We start from the raw sequence: 18,016 nt of genomic DNA, 5'->3' as shown, positions 1-18,016 counted from the left end.
TACTTGTGACTTATTGCACCTCCAGAAATGACATATACTTCTGTGATTAACAATGACATACACCAGTTCTCCTGAATTTTTACATGCTGTAAGCTTGTATTTGAAGAGGTGGAGTGAAGAGAGAATCATGATGTTCCTGTTCTTAGTTTGTGTGGGGATTCTAATATTCTATCTTTAGGGACATTGTAAATGTCATTTTCAAATAGAAATTATTTTAAAGTGTGCGTGGGTGTGTTTCAGGAGAGAAGGGTAGACAAATTATTAAATACAAGGTTTTTTACACACACATGTATGCAGAACTTCATTCTGTTAACAGTTTGGTAGATTTTCTTAGACTTCTCATCACAAGCCAGAAGCAGAAGCCACGTTATGTGAGGTAGGTTTCCCATGTTAAGCACATCCTCTATTGAACATGTAACTGTTTATTTAAAAAGAAAATGATTAAAATGAAGTGTTACTATCAATTGTTAGAGAAGAGGTAGTGTTTGATACTGCATTGTAGGTATTCTTTAATGTAGGTATTATTTCTAGGTATTACTGAAGGTTTGAGATGAACTTTTTCAAAGCTTTATTTAAACTGATATTAATTGGATGTGCTTTTTAACTTTCCATGTTTTATATAGTGTGCAGCTCTTCTTTTCAGTGATACATTAACCGTCATGCAAATAAAGACTATCCAGTGTCTTTAAAGTAATAGAGTTAATAAGCATTTATGGAAAAATGTCTTAGAAAATCCTGAACAATTTCCATCTCAACACTAGTTTGGAAGGCAGAATGAATACAGGGGTTCAGTCGGTTCCCACACCTTTGCAGCAGTGTACCACGTAGCTCACAGAAATGTACAGAAAGGACAAGGTGCCAGGCTGACAAGGTAGGTCCGTATTTTCAGTTTGAACAGGATTTGGTCTGTGAAAACATACAATGTGATGCTAAAACATGAATCTGTGGCCTGTTGCTACATTTTTTTCTAGCAAGTAGATGTGAGAGTTTTCTAACAAAGAGGAAAAAATAAATTCCGAAGGAAAATGCCATATTTTAATGAAAAACACACATTTAAGAACTTCAAACTTATCTAGAGAAGAAAATGGTGATACTAGTAATACGGTCAGGTGGAAGTTAATGTGTCCGTTGTGGTCTGTTGTTTGAGCATTGCCAACAGTGAAATGACCTTCCTAAAGCAATACTTTGCTATGCAGTTCTATCAGAATGTTCACAGAACTTTCTGCAGGATGTGCACAGAGCTCCTCTATATACTGATGGCTGTGCTGTACTGGATGCTCAATGCATGAGAAGAACTCTAGATTCATAGGAAACATATATTATACAATTCACAGTAAAGGGAATGTGTTGTACTCAATAGCCTTTTATTTTTGAGATGTAGCTCCATTTTTCTATTTGCTGTTTTTGCATACAGAAAAATAAGTGCTTTATTCTGTGTTTGAGCAAGACAATACCAAGATATAAACGTTATTTACATTATTCATACCATTGTAAAAGTGCCATGCCTTAGGAGTACTGTGCTTTGCTTGATCTCATTTTTTTTTGTGCACGGCATGATTTTTCCAGAGTTTTATATTGCTTCCTATATTTGTGTGTGTAAAGGAATGTTCCTGCTACAGGGAGGACAATGCTGCTCTATATGGTGAGAGGTTTCACAGGCTGGGATTCTCTTGATGATAATAGTTCACATATCATATGATAATATGGAGAGATTCAAAGTGAAATTAATGAAGAAAGGTAGGGTTTCAGACAGTGAGGTGGGCACGGCAGCAATTCCTCAGCTTCAGCAAGCTCCTATGCCATAATATTCTATTTCTTACCCTTTTTGTTCGTTTGTTTTAGCCTGCATGGCTCTTCCTGTTCTAAAGCAGAGGGGTTCTAGCTTTATTTATAGTCTCAAATTTTGCTCCTAGCATAATTATAATTTTATTTCTTTTTGTTCTTTTGTCTTATGACTATGCACACCATTCAAAGGCAGTTTTCACAGACGCTAGGGTTTCTTAGGACTAATGATAAAGCCAGTGACCCTTCCCCTTCCTGCCATCCTGACTGATGAAACTTAAGTTCATGCCATATTAAAAGGGTCCCAAGATGAAATAGTGTTGTGTTGAGAAAGGTGCTAAATGAAATGTAAAGCATTTAATACATTTTTTTTCTCCAAGTTTAATCACGTTGGCTGGAGTCATTACCACTCACAACTGCTGAGCCTTGCCTACTTAGTTTGAGGTTATCACTCCAAAGGTTGCATCAAAGCGGTTTTATGAATTCTCACCACTGTATGTGGCAGTTGGTTTTGGTCATACTGTGCTGTTCCTTGTCTAGGCTAACCTTGCTGGCTTTGCCGGAGTTCTTTTGTGACTCCTTTCACCAAGCAAGTTCTGAGGATGATAACCTTCAGCAGGAAGGGCAGTTAAGTGCTATTTTATGCTATGAGCAGAGTGATTTAGAAAATGAACATGTATCCATGACTGATTAATGCTTGTGATAAACATCATGTTTTTCTTCTTTCCCATTTTGTTATGGCAGAGCAGGCTAAGTGTTATTGAGGGCTTTTCTTTCTAGTGCTGCCTTGTATTAATTCTTCTGTAACTTGTTGAACTTTCCAGGCGGATAGGGTATTCAGCAAATGACATTTGTTCTATTATATTTTCCTAAAGCACTTGGATGAGAAGGAATTGTGTGATGGAGAACGGTACTGACTTTTTTTTTGTTGTGTCTGGGCTGTTAGGAGAATGATAAGATAAATTTGAAAGGGGTAGCCTGTTTAAATAGTTAAGACTGGCTGGCACAGTAGCCATTTTAGAATAAGTTCCCAGATTAAGGAAATTTTGTTGATGCTTGATATATAAAAATAAGGCTTTGAAGAAGGGGAAACAATGTCTGTTGTGGTAGAGACTGCTGCAATTTTTGCACTGTGAAACTATTAAAAGTATTTGAGGACAGGGTATTGTGGTCCTGAGTAGAGGTCAGCATGCCAGGCAAGTGTGACACAGATGGGTCTGGAGTAAAAAAGTGCATGCTGACGGACAACCATCAGGCGAGTGGGATAAGAGGCAGCTGAGGGCTGCTTCTCCTGAGCATTGTACATTCATTTGTGTGAAGTGATGTCTCCATTCTCCCACCCCCAGCCATGCATTAGATTGGTCAGCCAAGACCTGCTTGAAAGTGGGTAATTTACTCTGTCTGGGCAAGATGGGGACTTCTCTTATTTTCTTTTCTTCTCTAAGAGAAAGGTATTGTCACAGCTGTCTGTGTAAAGGTACAACTGCAGCTTTCAGATCGGCCTGGTGATTTTAGAGTTGCTCAGTAATTTTGTATATAATTGTAGCTCATGTAGGGTGTCACAGTGGCAGCCTCAGTGTATAACAGTGCAGAAAACCTGACTGGCATAAATTTTATTTGGACCATTGTTTCCTGCATAGTAGGTGAGGTTTCTTTCTTTTTTTTTTTTTTTTTTTTTTTTTTTTTTTTTTTTTTTTTTTATCAAAATGCGCATACTTTTCTTCCTTGTAAAATAATTGAACAATTTGATTTTTAAAAACCTGGCAGTATAGAAAAAGCTTGTTCAGACTTGTTTACCACTACAGTGATTTGAGTTATTCAAGCTGCTATGCTGATGTGAACAAAAGAATTTTAGGGAGAGTGTGCAAAATAATTTTAGATTATTTTCATAAATTTATTTCATGTTTTAGCTCATAATTCACAACTTGTCAACTATAAATACTAAGGATAATTTATCTTTTTAAATTGTTGTTCTAAAATTGCAAATTGTGATTTTAAATATTTTTAACAAGCTAGCACCTATTCATTGTGCTTTGTGGTAAGCAGGAGTATCTCTGGTATGTGAATAAATCTGTGTTGTTATCAATCTCTTTCAGGTAAATATCACTCCTTCCATACATTCCACTGGTGAATTGCCCCAGCTTCTCTACCATGGTGTGAATGCGGGGTCCTTACCACATAATGAGTCATGTTTGTTGGCTCAGCAGAACGGCAGCCCAGCTAACGTGCTAGAAGCATCAATGAGATCCATCACTCCTCAGATTAATGGGAAATCCTCTAGCGATGACTTTGAGCAGCTGGTCAGAAATATGTCCCAGGTAAACATGTCTTCTGTTGACCCTAAAATGTGGCAAACAATAGCATACTTGCTGTAAAAAACTAAGATAATCTCTTCATGTGAGGAACAACTAGTAATGAGAAAGCAGGATTGGAAAACTATCCTTGATGTTGTTGCTGCTGATACTGTCTTTAGTTGGGCAGTGTGACACTCATAGATCTGCATGCCATTATCTTTCTGGGCTCATTGCAGGACTGATGTGTGCATGCAGAAGATGCTTTGTCAAAGCATGTTTTTGTCTACATCATTTATGAAGCCTAGGTGTGCTGCTTCATTGGAAATAAGACAAAAAATTCATTTTTGGGTTTAATGTGCATTGTTCTGTAATCTTACTACTTTTCTGTGGTAGACAAAAGTAGTGTTTGAGTCCCTTCAGTGGCTGGGGCTGAGAATAGACAGGCATGTATTTTAGCATTTTTCTAATTAACCTTTAATAGAGCTTGCTATAGGAAGTCCTCAGCTGTTCTTCTGGAAACACTTTTGCACAGTTCTACTTTTTCCTCTTTTTGAAATTCATCCTCATTTCTTTTTGGCATCAAAATTTCAGAGGGTACAGGCCAACTTTGTAGACCTTTGTATCTTAGTCTTGTCACTAATGATCCTGCACTCATTTAGCTGATTTTTTTCTGGTTTTCCTCTTCTGATCTAAGGAACCTTTGTCTCTCAAATCTTTTGTAATTGCTAGCTTTCTATATGATAGCTAGAAAGGAGCACTGAAGAACTATATTTCAGTTATCAGCTTGTGTAGCCTTGCACAGCTCTAGAAATAAAGTTCGAAACTTATTTACCAAGCTGTTTACCACACTCATTAAAGCTGCTTTTTGACATTTTTAATATTCATCCACTTTTCTTCTGCCAAACAGGGTCGTCTTGTTGAGACAATTGAGCTAATTAAACCTGTAAGTGGTGGTCTGGGCTTCAGTGTTGTGGGACTCAAGAGTGAAAACAGGGGAGAACTGGGAATATTTGTGCAAGAAATCCAGGAGGGAAGTGTGGCACATCGGTAAGAATACTACTGGAATATTTTTCTGTACCAAGTGTTAACATGACGCTGTGATTTAGTGGTGTTATTGCTATTGTATTTGTCGTACAAGAGTGTTCTTTGCTTTTATTATATGCCATGTGTCCTACCAGGTTTAAAATAACTCATGAGAGCAGCTTTTATAATTTTGGAATAGAGTGCTGTATGATTTGTGCTTGAATTTTACTCAGAAGTAATTTCTTTGTGGTTTTCTTGTAGTCTCTCCCTTTCAACAGGGAAAAAAGAGAGGCTACAGTTCTATGTCATGGCTTTAAAAACTAAAATACAGGTGTTGGCATCCTTGATTACACTGAAAAAATAACTTTATCCTAAGAAATCCATTGCAATTAAAAGGGTTGGTTGTGGAGTAGGGCTCTGTTATACACGTGTAAGAAATCTATCTTTTAACTCAAGCGAGGCTTGACCTGAAGTCTGTGGACTATTAAAAAGAAGTACTTGGTGTTATCAGAAACTCGGTGATAACAATAGCTTGTTGACAGTATGGTTTAGACTTTAGTCCTGATTCCACTGATTCCTAGTGATCAAACTCATTGGTGAATGGCAGCGATACTGGTTCATGGCAGACTCAGTGGGGTATATCACTCCGTTCAGATTTGCTGATTGGGATCCTGGTTAGAGGTGCTTCGTGGTGTACTCTGCATGTCATGGGGGATGGCTGGATCATTTTGCTGCTATATGTCATTACAGTATTTTTTTAAATTGCCTAAATCCCTCTTTTCCCTTCTCCTCATTTCCCCTTAGCCCCCCACTCCCTTCCAAGTGACTTTTGCTCCTCATATTCCAAGGAGTTGAGACCTATCTTCAGTGAATCAAGTCCTGCCTGACTTGCTGGCAAGAAGAGAACTATTCAACAACTGTTACAGGACTCATATATCAGAAAGGGCCCAGCAATAATAAATCTTCCAAAGCACTCTGAAAAACAGTTCAAGTTCACAAGTAAAATATTATTGGTTAAGGCAAAATAGTGTTTTTCCTGAAAGATACTGAGTACCTTGGCTTCTACACTACAGGTGTAGAAGCTGATATAATAGGGAGCCTTATTTTTGTTGCTGCTGTTTGCTTTGTAAAGCACTGCCACTTCGGGATACTAAAGGCATGACTTCAGAGTTCTTGCTGGTTTGTTGTGGAAGTAATAGAAGGGTGGAAAAGGTAGAGGATAACTTGTCTGTTTAGGCTTCATACAGTTCCTTTGAAGTAGGTCTGGGGAAAGGCTCAGTATGTAATTCTACAGCAGTGTTTCCTTTGTCAGGAAGTGAAGTGTTATTCTGTAATTTATTCAAACCTTATTTTTTTTTCTCATTTAAAAGGGATCTTTTGTATCATTTTCTTTCTGTTTCTCTCTCAGCTTACCCCCACCCCCCCCAAAAGGAGGTGGGGGGGGGGTTGTGCAAAGCAAAATTAGTTTCCATAACATCTTGATGGAAATGTGTTCCATTCTTCAGTTCAATAAATATTCAGAATGGGCGCACTGAACAAAATAAAGCACTTGGTCTGTTAAGCAAGAGACTCAAAGTCAAGAATAAACATAAGTTCCCAGGCTATGGTTGGTTATGGTTGGGAATGACTGAGGCCTAATGTGCTTAGTCTCAGATGGGGGTACACGGAGAAGAAGGCTAGCTAGGGGGTAGCAGCCAGGGGAGAGTGGCAGTAGGATTAGCTTCAAAGGAAGCAATCATCAGGGTGCCACATCAGCTCCTTTCAGCAAAACTGCAGGGAAAGATTAAAAAGTGGGTGAATACAGAGCAGGATATTAAAAGTATTGGAAAATTGTCAAAATACTGTAATTTCTCTGGCAACACTCTCTTGATTTTTTTGTTTTTGTCATCCCCCTTCCCTGTTTATACATATGTGACAGAGATGGAAAGCTGAAGGAAGCAGATCAAATCCTTGCTATTAATGGACAAGCCCTTGATCAGACAATTACACATCAACAGGCTATCAGCATCCTACAGAAAGCAAAAGATAACGTCCAGCTAGTCGTGGCCAGAGGCAGTTTCCCTCAGCTCATAAGTCCTGTAGTTTCCCGGTCTCCTTCTGCTGCTAGCACAGTTTCAGCCCATTCCAACCCGGTGAGTATACCCCAAACGTATGTTTATTCCGTTTTGGGCATGTGTGTGCTTTCTGTATTGAGACACTTTTTGTAACTTGTATGTATATTTCCTTCACAGTTCTAGAGATTTTTCTTCCACATATTTGTTTCACTTTGTCCCATACAAAGAGTAGAAAATATTAAGCCTTGCTGCTTGTATCTCGATGTTGGCCATATTCATTCTTCCCATCACCAAACTCTGTCCACCAGTGCAAATAGAACCTATTTGTCTTACATTGTAAAGCTCAATTTTGAGTTAGTAGTAAACAGGATCTTTTTCTTTCTTTACTTCTGCTTGTGTGTGCAGACATTTTTGAGGAATTACAGTCTGATTTGCACTACCAGCTGAAAGGGTGCTTCTCTGTTTACTCCTCAGTTGTCTTTTTAGCAGTTACTCTCACATAAAGCAACAGGGAGCCATCCAAATGCCATGCCTGGGTATGCACTATAGGACCTATAGAAAGCAGTTCTGCTACATTTTCTTTCTTTTGAAAGCTTTTGCACAGCTAGTTGAAGAGAAGTTAGCTCAGAAGCATGGTAATATTATGCACGCTTTTCTCTTCCTGGTGTCTTCCTCATGTAATGGCTGATACGTTTTTGCTTCCCCTGGGGTTATACAACCTATCTTTGGTTCCTGTGTGTTTCATTGTTCAGTTATCTGTCTCTTCTTCAGGGTGGTCTAAAGTTGGCGGTATATGGAATGATCAGCCTGGAAAAAAGAAACCATTTTAGTGTTCATTTTATCCATTAACGTAAAACATTTGGTGACATAAGAAAATAGTAATTCTGAAATCATTTTTACGGAGATGTTGCTGATGAGCTTAACCTTCCCTGTCAGCACATAGAAAAGGCCTACATTCTTGCAATTTTCCTGTTACATACTTATTTTCTTTATGTCACTACCTCTGTATTTTCTGAACAGCATCTGCCTCTCGAAAAAAATGTTCCTTTTAAACCTGTCCTAGGTCCTTCTGTTTTTTCTTATGCATATCTTTTCTATTTGTCTTGTTCATTAAGCTTTCAGTTGCTGGTGGAAAGCAGCTTATCTTAAGGCATTCTTTTTCCTTAGGGCATTGCTTTATTGTCCTTGGTTTATGTTAAGACTGTGGATACCCAAACAAATACTACAGGGCTTTAAATTTGCAGCACCTTGATTTACTCCAAACTAGTGACTTATTTTTGAGGTCCTGCCTGGTGGAGTACCAACTGTGGTTTTAAATTTTAGACGAGTTTATGATGTGATTTGTTCTTACACTAAACAATATCATGAAAACTCTAGTCATCTGCTCAGTACTTTACCATATGAACTACTATTTGTCTTTCTTTTAGAGCAGTTATGTCTGCCACAAAAATGAAGCCTATAGTCAAAGTTATTTCATTCCAATGCTGTTGACATCAGACAATGCAGAAACTGTTGTTCATTACACTTCTGCTAATGTATAGCTCACAATGTCTAATGCTGCTTTCAGTCTCAACCTCTGAATGGGGTTTATGCTTTCTGCTGTGCTTTGTTATAATTGCCAGCGTGAACATGTACACATCTGAAGATTTTATTTTACATTTCTGCAAGATTTCCCAGAAGTGCTATTTTTCTTACTGACTGAAATGAGTCATGGAGGTGGACAATCATAGGTTGTTGCATACATTCTTTCAGCAATCAGGTTGAAAGGCTAAACACACTTAACTGATGTCAGAGTATGTGGGAATGGCACAAAGCTGCTCCAGGGAAGTTTCAGACTGGACATTATGAATAAAATCTTCACTGTGAGGGTGGTCAAACATTGGAATAGGCTTCATCGAAAGATGGTTGATGCCCCAAGCCTGTTGTTGTTCAAGAGGCATTTGGATAATACCCTCATTAATGTGTTTTAACCTCTGGTTGGCCCTGAAGTGGTCTGGCAGTTGGACTAGATGATCTTTGAACGTCTCTTCCAACTGTTCTATTTTGTTCTATTCTGCTTTCTTCTCTACACACATCTGATTCTTTCAAGAGGAGGTACAGCTGTTAGAGATGAGCAATTTATTACTAAATATTATGTAATCTTACATGTAATAATAACAGTTGAAAAGGTCCCACATACCTGCCTGTAGTCTACCTGTCTTTATTTAAAAACTCGCCCAAGAAAGAAGAGAAAATACTTTTATTTTAATACATACGTACTTATTTTAATCACATGCAAATGTAATGTTTATTCCTTTGAGGTTCACTGGCAGCACGTGGAGACCATTGAGTTGGTGAATGATGGCTCAGGTTTGGGATTTGGGATTGTTGGAGGAAAGTCAACTGGAGTGATTGTTAAAACCATCCTCCCAGGAGGGGTAGCTGATCAGGTAAATTCAACTTAACCTTCTGTTTACCATTCTGTATAGTGTGAAGTTAAACTTTACTTTTATATTCATGCTGAATAATGCTAGCTTTTTTCCTCTAAATATAAAAATGAGAGAGCAAGTAATGAAATCTATCCTCAGTAACGTAGTGTTTAGTGGAGTGCATTTTATTGTACCAGTCGGGTTAGGCTCCAAATGACTTTTTCCAAACTGTTACGTTATATCTGTGTGGTGCCGATGCCTTTAGACTCCTAATTCTTTCATGAATATACTTGTTGTGATCTAAGGAGGGACCAGTCTGTTTACCTCCTCTGCCCATACAGTTGTGGTGGTTCCGCTCGAGTGGGCAGCCGAGCTCCACCACAGCCGCTCTCTCACTCCTCCTCCTCAAAGAGGAACAGGGAGAAAATATGTGAAAAGGGCTCAGTGGTTGAGATAAGGACAAGGAGATCATGCAGTAATTATTGTAATGGGCAAAACAAACTCGGCATAGGGAGACAGTAAGATTTATTGCTTATTACTAACAAGCTAGAGAAGTGAGAAACAAAGGAAAGAAACCGAAAACCTTCCCCCACCTCTTCCACCCTCTTCCACCTCCTCCCCCCGAGCGGTGCAGAGGAATGGGGGAATGGGAGTTATGGTCAGTCTACAGCACTTCTTCTCTGCTGCTCCTTCTCAGTCACTCTCGTCCCCTGTGCTGTGGGGTCCCACCCACAGGATGCAGTCCTTGATGAACTGATCCGGCGTGGGCTTCCCACAGGCAGCAGCTCTTTCAGAACTGCTCCAGATATGGGTCCGTACCATGGGGTACATTTCTCAGGAGCAAACTGCTCCAACCTGGGTCCCCTATGGGCAGCAGCTCCTGCCAGGTCCACGTGCTCCTGCGTGGTCTCCTCCACGGGCTGCAGCGTGGAACCCTGTTCCACCATGGTACTCCATGGGCTGCAGGGGGACATCCTGCTTCACCATGGTCCTCACCACAGGCTGCAGGGGACTTCTGCTCCAGCTCCTGGAGCACCTCTCCCCCTCCTTCTTCACTGACCTTGGTGCCTGCAAGGCTGTTCCTCACTCCTCTCACTCTCCCAGCTGCTGTGTGGCGCAGCGTTTTTTCCCTGTCTTAAATATGCTCTCACAGAGGCGCAAAACAACATTGCTTATTGGCTCGGTCAGCAGTGGGGCCCTTCCCAAACATGGGGCAGCTTCTAGATCCTTCTCACAGAAACCACCCCTATGGCCCCCTGCTACCAAAACCTTGCCACGTAAACCCACTACAACTGTTAGAATGATGCATCAGCTTCACTTACTTGAGGTTGAAACAGGCATCTGGGCTCATGTGTCTGCTTCTTGACACAGCCCGTGAGACTGCCTTTGTTCATGCCTGAAGGGCTCAGAAGTGAAATTGGTCATCACAGGCCATTTCAAACCTGTCCATGAGCAGATAGATTAATTTTCCAGACATTAATGCTTTTCCTGTGGGCTAAATTTCTGTGAAGCTTTTCTATTGGTAAAATAAATAGGAGAGTAAACCTAAATAGATATGAGTGTAAGGTGATATAACTACGTGAATCACGCTAAGAGAGAAATGTATTTTATTTTGAAGTTATGGTTAATCTTGTGGGCCATTTTTTAAACAAGCATAAATCTGAGTGTACATTTTTAAGCTGTGTTTGGAAATGAAACCTGAAATTCTCTAAACTACATACAGCTGTTAAATATTAGTAGGTAGTAACCATAACTATGTGTATTTTTTTCACATCCCAGTGACTTTCCTTGAAAAAATGATGTCCAGGATATTTCTGGGGAAATTTTTAGTAAAAGTAATATGCTCTTAGGCAACATATTTGTCTTCTCCATACTGTCAGGGTATTGATGTGGCATTCAAAAAAAGTCACCTACTTCATATATATTAAAAGTAACTAAAACCATGTAGTCATTTTCTATTTGTATGATTTATGGAAGAAGTTGCAGGATTTTACTAATTTTTTTCATTATTACTCTTCTTCCAGCATGGGAGACTGTGTAGTGGAGACCACATCTTGAAAATTGGTGATACTGACTTGGCTGGAATGAGCAGTGAGCAGGTGGCGCAAGTTCTAAGGCAGTGTGGAAATCGAGTGAAACTGGTAATTGCAAGAGGTCCTGTTGAGGAGCCACCTCCACCAGCAGTCCCACCAGGCACTCCAATACCTATCTCGACACCAGAGAAGCAGGTAAGCAATATATAAGTTAATATATAATAAATACACTTAACTTTTGCTAAACTTTTACTTTAGACTTCATTTTCTTTTTACAGCTGTTCAAATGTCTTTCATGCTTATGTTCTCAGAATTCAACATTTTCATATGTAGTAGTGTTATTTTTTTTTATCTTATACTGTGGGAGGCGTTAAATGCTGTCAGTCCACAGTGCAAGGTGCTACATGCTTGAGGTCTTCTGGGATCTGGGCTTGGGATTAGAAGTTATTAAGGTCATACGTCTGGGTTGATTTACCCTTTGACTTGCTTATAATTATGCAGTGATACTTCAGGAATAGCAGAGTCCGTGTAATATTTTCTTGAGACATAGCATGCTGTTTCTTCAGCATTTCTCTGTCCACTTACCCTTTTACTCTCCAGGAGCACTTATTTCTATATCATTGCAGCCGTCCATCAGACAGTTCTTCTCTGTGCCAGCCACCACACAGAAGCTGCCTCTTTCCTGCATCACCCGACATTGCTCATTTACTAGTCATTTTCCAAAGAAAACCAGCTGCTACCGTTATTCCCTTGCTGATGATTATACTCTGTAGTGTTACTCCTCAGACTAGCTATGACTCCTCTACAACTCCCAGCTACAGCTCTCAGCATTAGCTTTGTCCCCTCAGAACCTCAATGATATAGGTCATTCCCGCATTTGCTGCAAAGCCTGTTTTCAGGGAAGTAAGGAACAGTAGTATTGTGTCGTATGCTTTGGGGCCTACAAGTAGATAACATTTATGCATTGCAAAGAATTTTTCATTTTCTTTTTCCTGTTGTTTTTTCTAGACGTATTCTACGAAGTGCATTTCAGGTATATCCCTAATAAGAAGCCTTTAACAATTTCTTGCATGATTACCAGTGTTTTGCCTTTGTTCCTTGTAGTGGTATATGTGGGAAAGAAACAGATGTGTTCATCCCATCTGTTGTGTTTATCAGGCTAACTAAGAAAGTTACTGTTAACATGCACACTGAGTCTTTTCTGAGTATCTGAGAGGAGAGAGTGGTGGTTTTGTGTCTCTACAGTACTGAGGCATGAGACCCTGCCTATATTTCAGATAAAAGGATCAGTGCATGACCTGTGATGTAGCAATTTCTGAAGGAAAGCTGAATATGATAATTTGTCTGTGTGTATTTTGTTTGCCTTTCTGAGGTTATGTGATGAGATTTTAAGGGCCAGTTGCAGGATTGTGGAATTCCTAGTAACAAGAAAAAACTTCAAAGCCCAAAAGAAGCAAAAACTGTCTTTTTTTTGCCACCTTCCTTTTCATTTCCGTTGTTTAAAAATACCCTGTCACTCGTATGCCACTTCTGGCAGAAGGCACACTGTTTTTAAACTATGTTTGCCTGCACAAAGTCTCATTCATGGAGTGAACATTCAGTTAATGATACTGCAACCTCCGTAATATGGATTTGGGTGTTAAACATGAATCGAGTGAAGATGATGACTGTTACAGCTTTGTTTGTCTGTTTTCTTTCTAGAAAATATATGGTGGCTAAAGAATATGTGAGGCCCTTGACAGTCAGTAAGAGCAGAATGCTTCTCCAAAATTGGCATTTCTCATCCTGTTCAATGTAGATATATTTCCTGTAAAAAGTGATGATGTTACTGAAATTGGAGCAGATTTTTAGCATTGTAGCTCCCTTGAAGTATTCTTTCTCTCCCCACCCGCACTTTTTTTTTTTTTTTTTTTTTTCTCAAATAGCTTTTATTTTACTCAAATAGTCAATGTGGGTTTAGATGATATCTGCTTGGTTTCCATATTGGCACTTTACAGATATTAGCTGTTGTTTTTTTGTCATGTAGAAGAAGCAGAAAAAAAAACAGAGTATAGCAATTTCATCACAGATTTATACTATATTTATAAATGCTCATTTCAAATACGTGTGTAAGTACTGATGTCCATATAAATACAATGCAATTGAAGGTTTTTATGTTCCAATCTAAATGATTCTATGGTTCTATGTGAAATCATATATGTATCCGTAGTAGCTATGGAATTGGCTAGTAAGTACACATTTTAGACAGCTGAAAGATTAAAATTTATTGGAAAAATAAGTTTTTAGTGTTGATTATTTTTTCTGTTAATACAAAAGCAATATTGTTAAAATGGGAATTTAATATGTATCCTCCTGTAATAGATATTTTCATTAACAATAAGTAAATGAATTCTTTACCCTAAAATTCTTTGTTATTGAAATTCAGAGTGCTGTAGTAGGTGTTATTGAAGGTTGTCATTGTTTAGCTAGCTGGAAGGATAATTGCTACTTGCTAAAAAAGAAATTTTAAGTCTTTCAAAAACAAGAAAAATAATTTCCTCAGTAGAAACAGCTTTTGTTAAGTTTTAAGCTTGGTATGCATAGGGAAAAATAGCTATACTTATTCAACAAGAATTAAAACAAATAGAATACATAATATAATTTTGATTATTATAATTTTTTAAGAACACAACAGTCCAAAATTGGTTCTTAGGAAGTACCAGAAGGGCAGTAAGGTATGTATAATAGTATTTATGCACGGTTTGTGTAACTTACTGTACAAGATGTTTATTGTTAAATTTGTTCAACTTCCACCAGTCATTTCTCTCATCACATGACTTTATTGGCTGGAGAGTAGTATCTCAGGGGCACTGGGATGGAGAAGGCATGGTCTGCATTACTTTACAGTTAGGAATGTTATCTATGTGTATATCTCTGCTGAATACCAAATAAGAGCAGAAGCAAAGTTGGTACTCTTTTTTTTTTAAAAAAAAAAATTTATGTCTAACTTTACAGATCAATGTTAATGACATGAAAGTGTGTGGTGGACCTTTTTTAAAAAACAACACACTTTCTTTCTAACTATACTTTTCTTATTAGGTGGATGCTTCTGTTGATAATTGTGAAGATGGGGAGAAATTTAATGTAGAACTCACTAAAAACATCCAGGGATTAGGAATAACTATTGCTGGTTACATTGGAGACAAAACATCAGGTAATGATAGATTTCTGTGATCTACTAAACAATTTATTATGTAGTATGGTGTAGTTGCTTTAAATTTGAATGCATGTAATTTAGTTTTGCTATAGTATCTCACAGAATCACAGAATTTCTAGGTTGGAAGAGACCTCAAGATCATCGAGTCCAACCTCTGACCTAACACTAACAGTCCCCACTAAACCATATCCCTAAGCTCTACATCTAAACGTCTGTTGAAGACTTCCAGGGATGGTGACTCCACCACTTCCCTGGGCAGCCTGTTCCAATGCCTCACAACCCTTTCAGTGAAGAAGTTCTTCCTAACATCTAACCTAAAACTCCCCTGGCTCAACTTAAGCCCATTCCCCCTCGTCCTGTCACCAGGCACGTGGGAGAACAGACCAACCCCCACCTTGCTACAGCCTCCCTTGAGGTACCCATAGAGAGCGATAAGGTCGCCCCTGAGCCTCCTCTTCTCCAGGCTGAACAAGCCCAGCTCCCTCAGCCGCTCCTCGTAGGACTTGTTCTCCAGGCCCCTCACCAGCTTTGTCACCCTTCTCTGCACCCGCTCAAGCACCTCAATGTCCTTCTTGTAGCGAGAGGCCCAAAACTGAACACAGTACTCGAGGTGCGGCCTCACCAGAGCTGAGTACAGGGGGACGATCACCTCCCTAGCCCTGCTGGCCACACTGTTCCTGATACAAGCCAAGATGCCGTTGGCCTTCTTGGCCACCTGAGCACACTGCTGGTTCATATTCAGCTGACTATCCACCATCTCTTAAAAACACTTGACCATCTAAAAAAAAAAAAAGGAATTAGTTTCTTTTTGGAGGAGATTCAGATTAGAAGTAATCAATTTATATATTATAAGATCTCACCTTAGTATTTTTGATCAGTTTTTAAATTCACTCTTATGCTTGTGCTTATATCTTTTTGAAAAACATTGCTAAAACAGATTAAGCCAATTTTATGGGAACTGGCTGGTCTTTTTAAACCACAGTTTCATTTTTAAAAGGCCTTTACAAGATATCTTGTATTCTTGTAATGTTGTATTCTGACAATTTTTAGCAAGTATTTAAAAAGCAAGTAGTGCTTTTTAAAACTAAGTGTATAGCACTGCTGGCAGATCAAGAATTCTTCTCAGTGAACTGTGGTTATACTCAGTGTTGTGTTTTTTTTTTTTTGTATTTTTTTAAATCTTTTGGGCTGTTGCAGATTTAGATTAATTTATTAATTGACTTCCAACTACACTAATGTAAAAAAAAAACAAACTAAAACAAAAAAAAAAAAACAACATATCAGTGTATATATACAATTGCGTATTTTTACTTTGTAATTTCAACTACAAGTTGCAGAAAAATGATCTAGAACTCTGTGAGGCCTCCATAGAGGGGCAAATAAAATACTTTTGTGAAGGGCCAGTTGTCAGATGCGTCATCAAACTTTTCAAAGAGCTGTTGTTTTGACTCTTACCCGTGTACATATTGTTAGGAAAATGTATCAATAGATACATTGGAGTTCATAGACATAATTACTTAGCTTTGAGAAGCTGAATTAAATTTTAACAATCTATTCTGTAGCATATAATGGTTACAGCTTATTTAAGTACACTCTTCAGCATCTTTCAGTAAAATCTTTAAAAGGCAGATTAAGTTGTAGAACGTGGTAGATCTGATAGTGTATTTTGACTGATGCAGTGTTGGAGTATCAGCAGTTTAAGATTTTAAATTATTGTGCTGCATGTAACTGCAGTAGGAGTTACTTGTGTAACTTAATGATTAATTATGTAATCATTAAGTCAAAATTAAAAATAATTTTGCTGTGACAGAAGCAGCAATGAAACTGCTGGACAATGAGAACTGTAGTCGAATCTTTCTTCACACTGGCAAATAACAGCTTGTCATCTTACCATACAGCTGTTACAGGATACGAAAATGCTTGGAAACTAGGAAGACGAGGCATTTAATTATTTACAAAACTTGGTAAAAAAACAAATTAAGAAAAAAGAGAAAAGAATTGTCAATCTTATGACTTAAATATACTTGTTGTCTTATTCTTTCTAAGCTGAATATAGTCATTAGAGCAAAACAGAGATGTATTACAGAATCACAGAATCGTTTAGGTTGGAAGAAACCTCCAAGATCACCTAGTCCAACCTCTGACTTAACACTAACCAGTCCTCCGCTAAACCATATCACTAAGCTCTACATCTAAACGTCTTTTAAAGACCTCCAGGGATGGTGCCTGAACCACTCCCCTGGGCAGCCCATTCCAATGCCTAACAACCCTTTTGGTAAAGAAGTTTTTCCTAATATCCAACCTAAACCTCCCCTGGCGCAACTTTAACCCATTCCCCCTCATCCTTTTGCCAGGCACGTGGGAGAATAGTCCAATCCCCACCTTGCTACAGCCTCCTTTAGTGTACTTACAGAAAGTGATAAGGTTGCCCCTGAGCCTCCTTTTCTCCAGGCTGAACAAGCCCAGCTTCCTCAGCCGCACCTCATAGGACTTGTTCTCCAGACCCCTCGCCAGCTTTGTTGCCCTTCTCTGGATTCTCTCAAGCACCTCGATGTCCTTCTTGTAGCGAGGGGCCCAAAACTGAACACAGTACTTGAGGTGCGGCCTCACCAGAGCTGAGTACAGGGGGACGATCACCTCCCTAGCCCTGCTGGCCACACTGTTCCTGATACAAGCCAGGATGCCGTTGGCCTTCTTGGCCACCTGAGCACACTGCTGGCTCATATTCAGCCATCAACCAATACTCCCAGGTTCTTCTCTGCCAGGCAGCTTTCTAACCACTCATCTCCCAGCCTGTAGCTCTGCTTGGGGTTGTTATGCCCCAGGTGCAGGACCCGGCACTTGGCCTTGCTGAACTTTCTACAGTTGGCCTCAGTCCATCCAGATCCTCCTGCAGAGCCTTCCTACCCTCGAGCAGATTAACACATGCACCTACCTTGGTGTCATCTGCGAACTTACTGAGGGTGCACTCGATCCCCTCATCCAAATCATCAATAAAGATATTAAAGAGGACTGGCCCCAGTACTGAGCCCTTAAGGGATGCCACTAGTGACTGGCCTCCAGCTGGATTTGACTGCATTCACCACAACTCTTTGGGCCCGGCTATCCAGCCAGTTTCTAACCCAACGAAGCGTGCGCCAGTCCAAGCCACGAGCAGACAGTTTCTTGAGGAGAATGCTGTGGGAAACGGTGTCAAAAGCCTTGCTGAAGTCAAGGTAGACCACAT

General features: G+C 39.3%; 1 protein-coding gene across 13 annotated transcripts in view; it reads left to right on the top strand.

Moving 5' to 3' along the window:
- MPDZ (multiple PDZ domain crumbs cell polarity complex component) overlaps positions 1-18,016 on the top strand; it is a 105,885-nt gene that overhangs the window by 13,733 nt on the left and 74,136 nt on the right. For 11 of the 13 annotated variants that reach the window (XM_084504726.1, XM_084504728.1, XM_084504736.1 and 8 more), the window contains exons 4-9: positions 3,879-4,100; positions 4,984-5,123; positions 7,018-7,231; positions 9,454-9,582; positions 11,586-11,789; positions 14,673-14,787. In XM_084504726.1, coding sequence (XP_084360852.1) covers positions 3,879-4,100; positions 4,984-5,123; positions 7,018-7,231; positions 9,454-9,582; positions 11,586-11,789; positions 14,673-14,787 — 1,024 coding nt within the window. The remainder of the gene's footprint in view (positions 1-3,878; positions 4,101-4,983; positions 5,124-7,017; positions 7,232-9,453; positions 9,583-11,585; positions 11,790-14,672; positions 14,788-18,016) is intronic. The other 2 variants (XM_084504735.1, XM_084504734.1) reach the window with 2 other exon arrangements.

This window comes from Aythya ferina (genome assembly GCF_964211825.1).
Source record: "Aythya ferina genome assembly, chromosome: Z".
Classification (NCBI taxonomy): Eukaryota; Metazoa; Chordata; class Aves; order Anseriformes; family Anatidae; genus Aythya; species Aythya ferina.
Note: the sequence above shows the minus strand (reverse complement) of the source record. Positions and strands in the feature narration are given on the sequence as shown.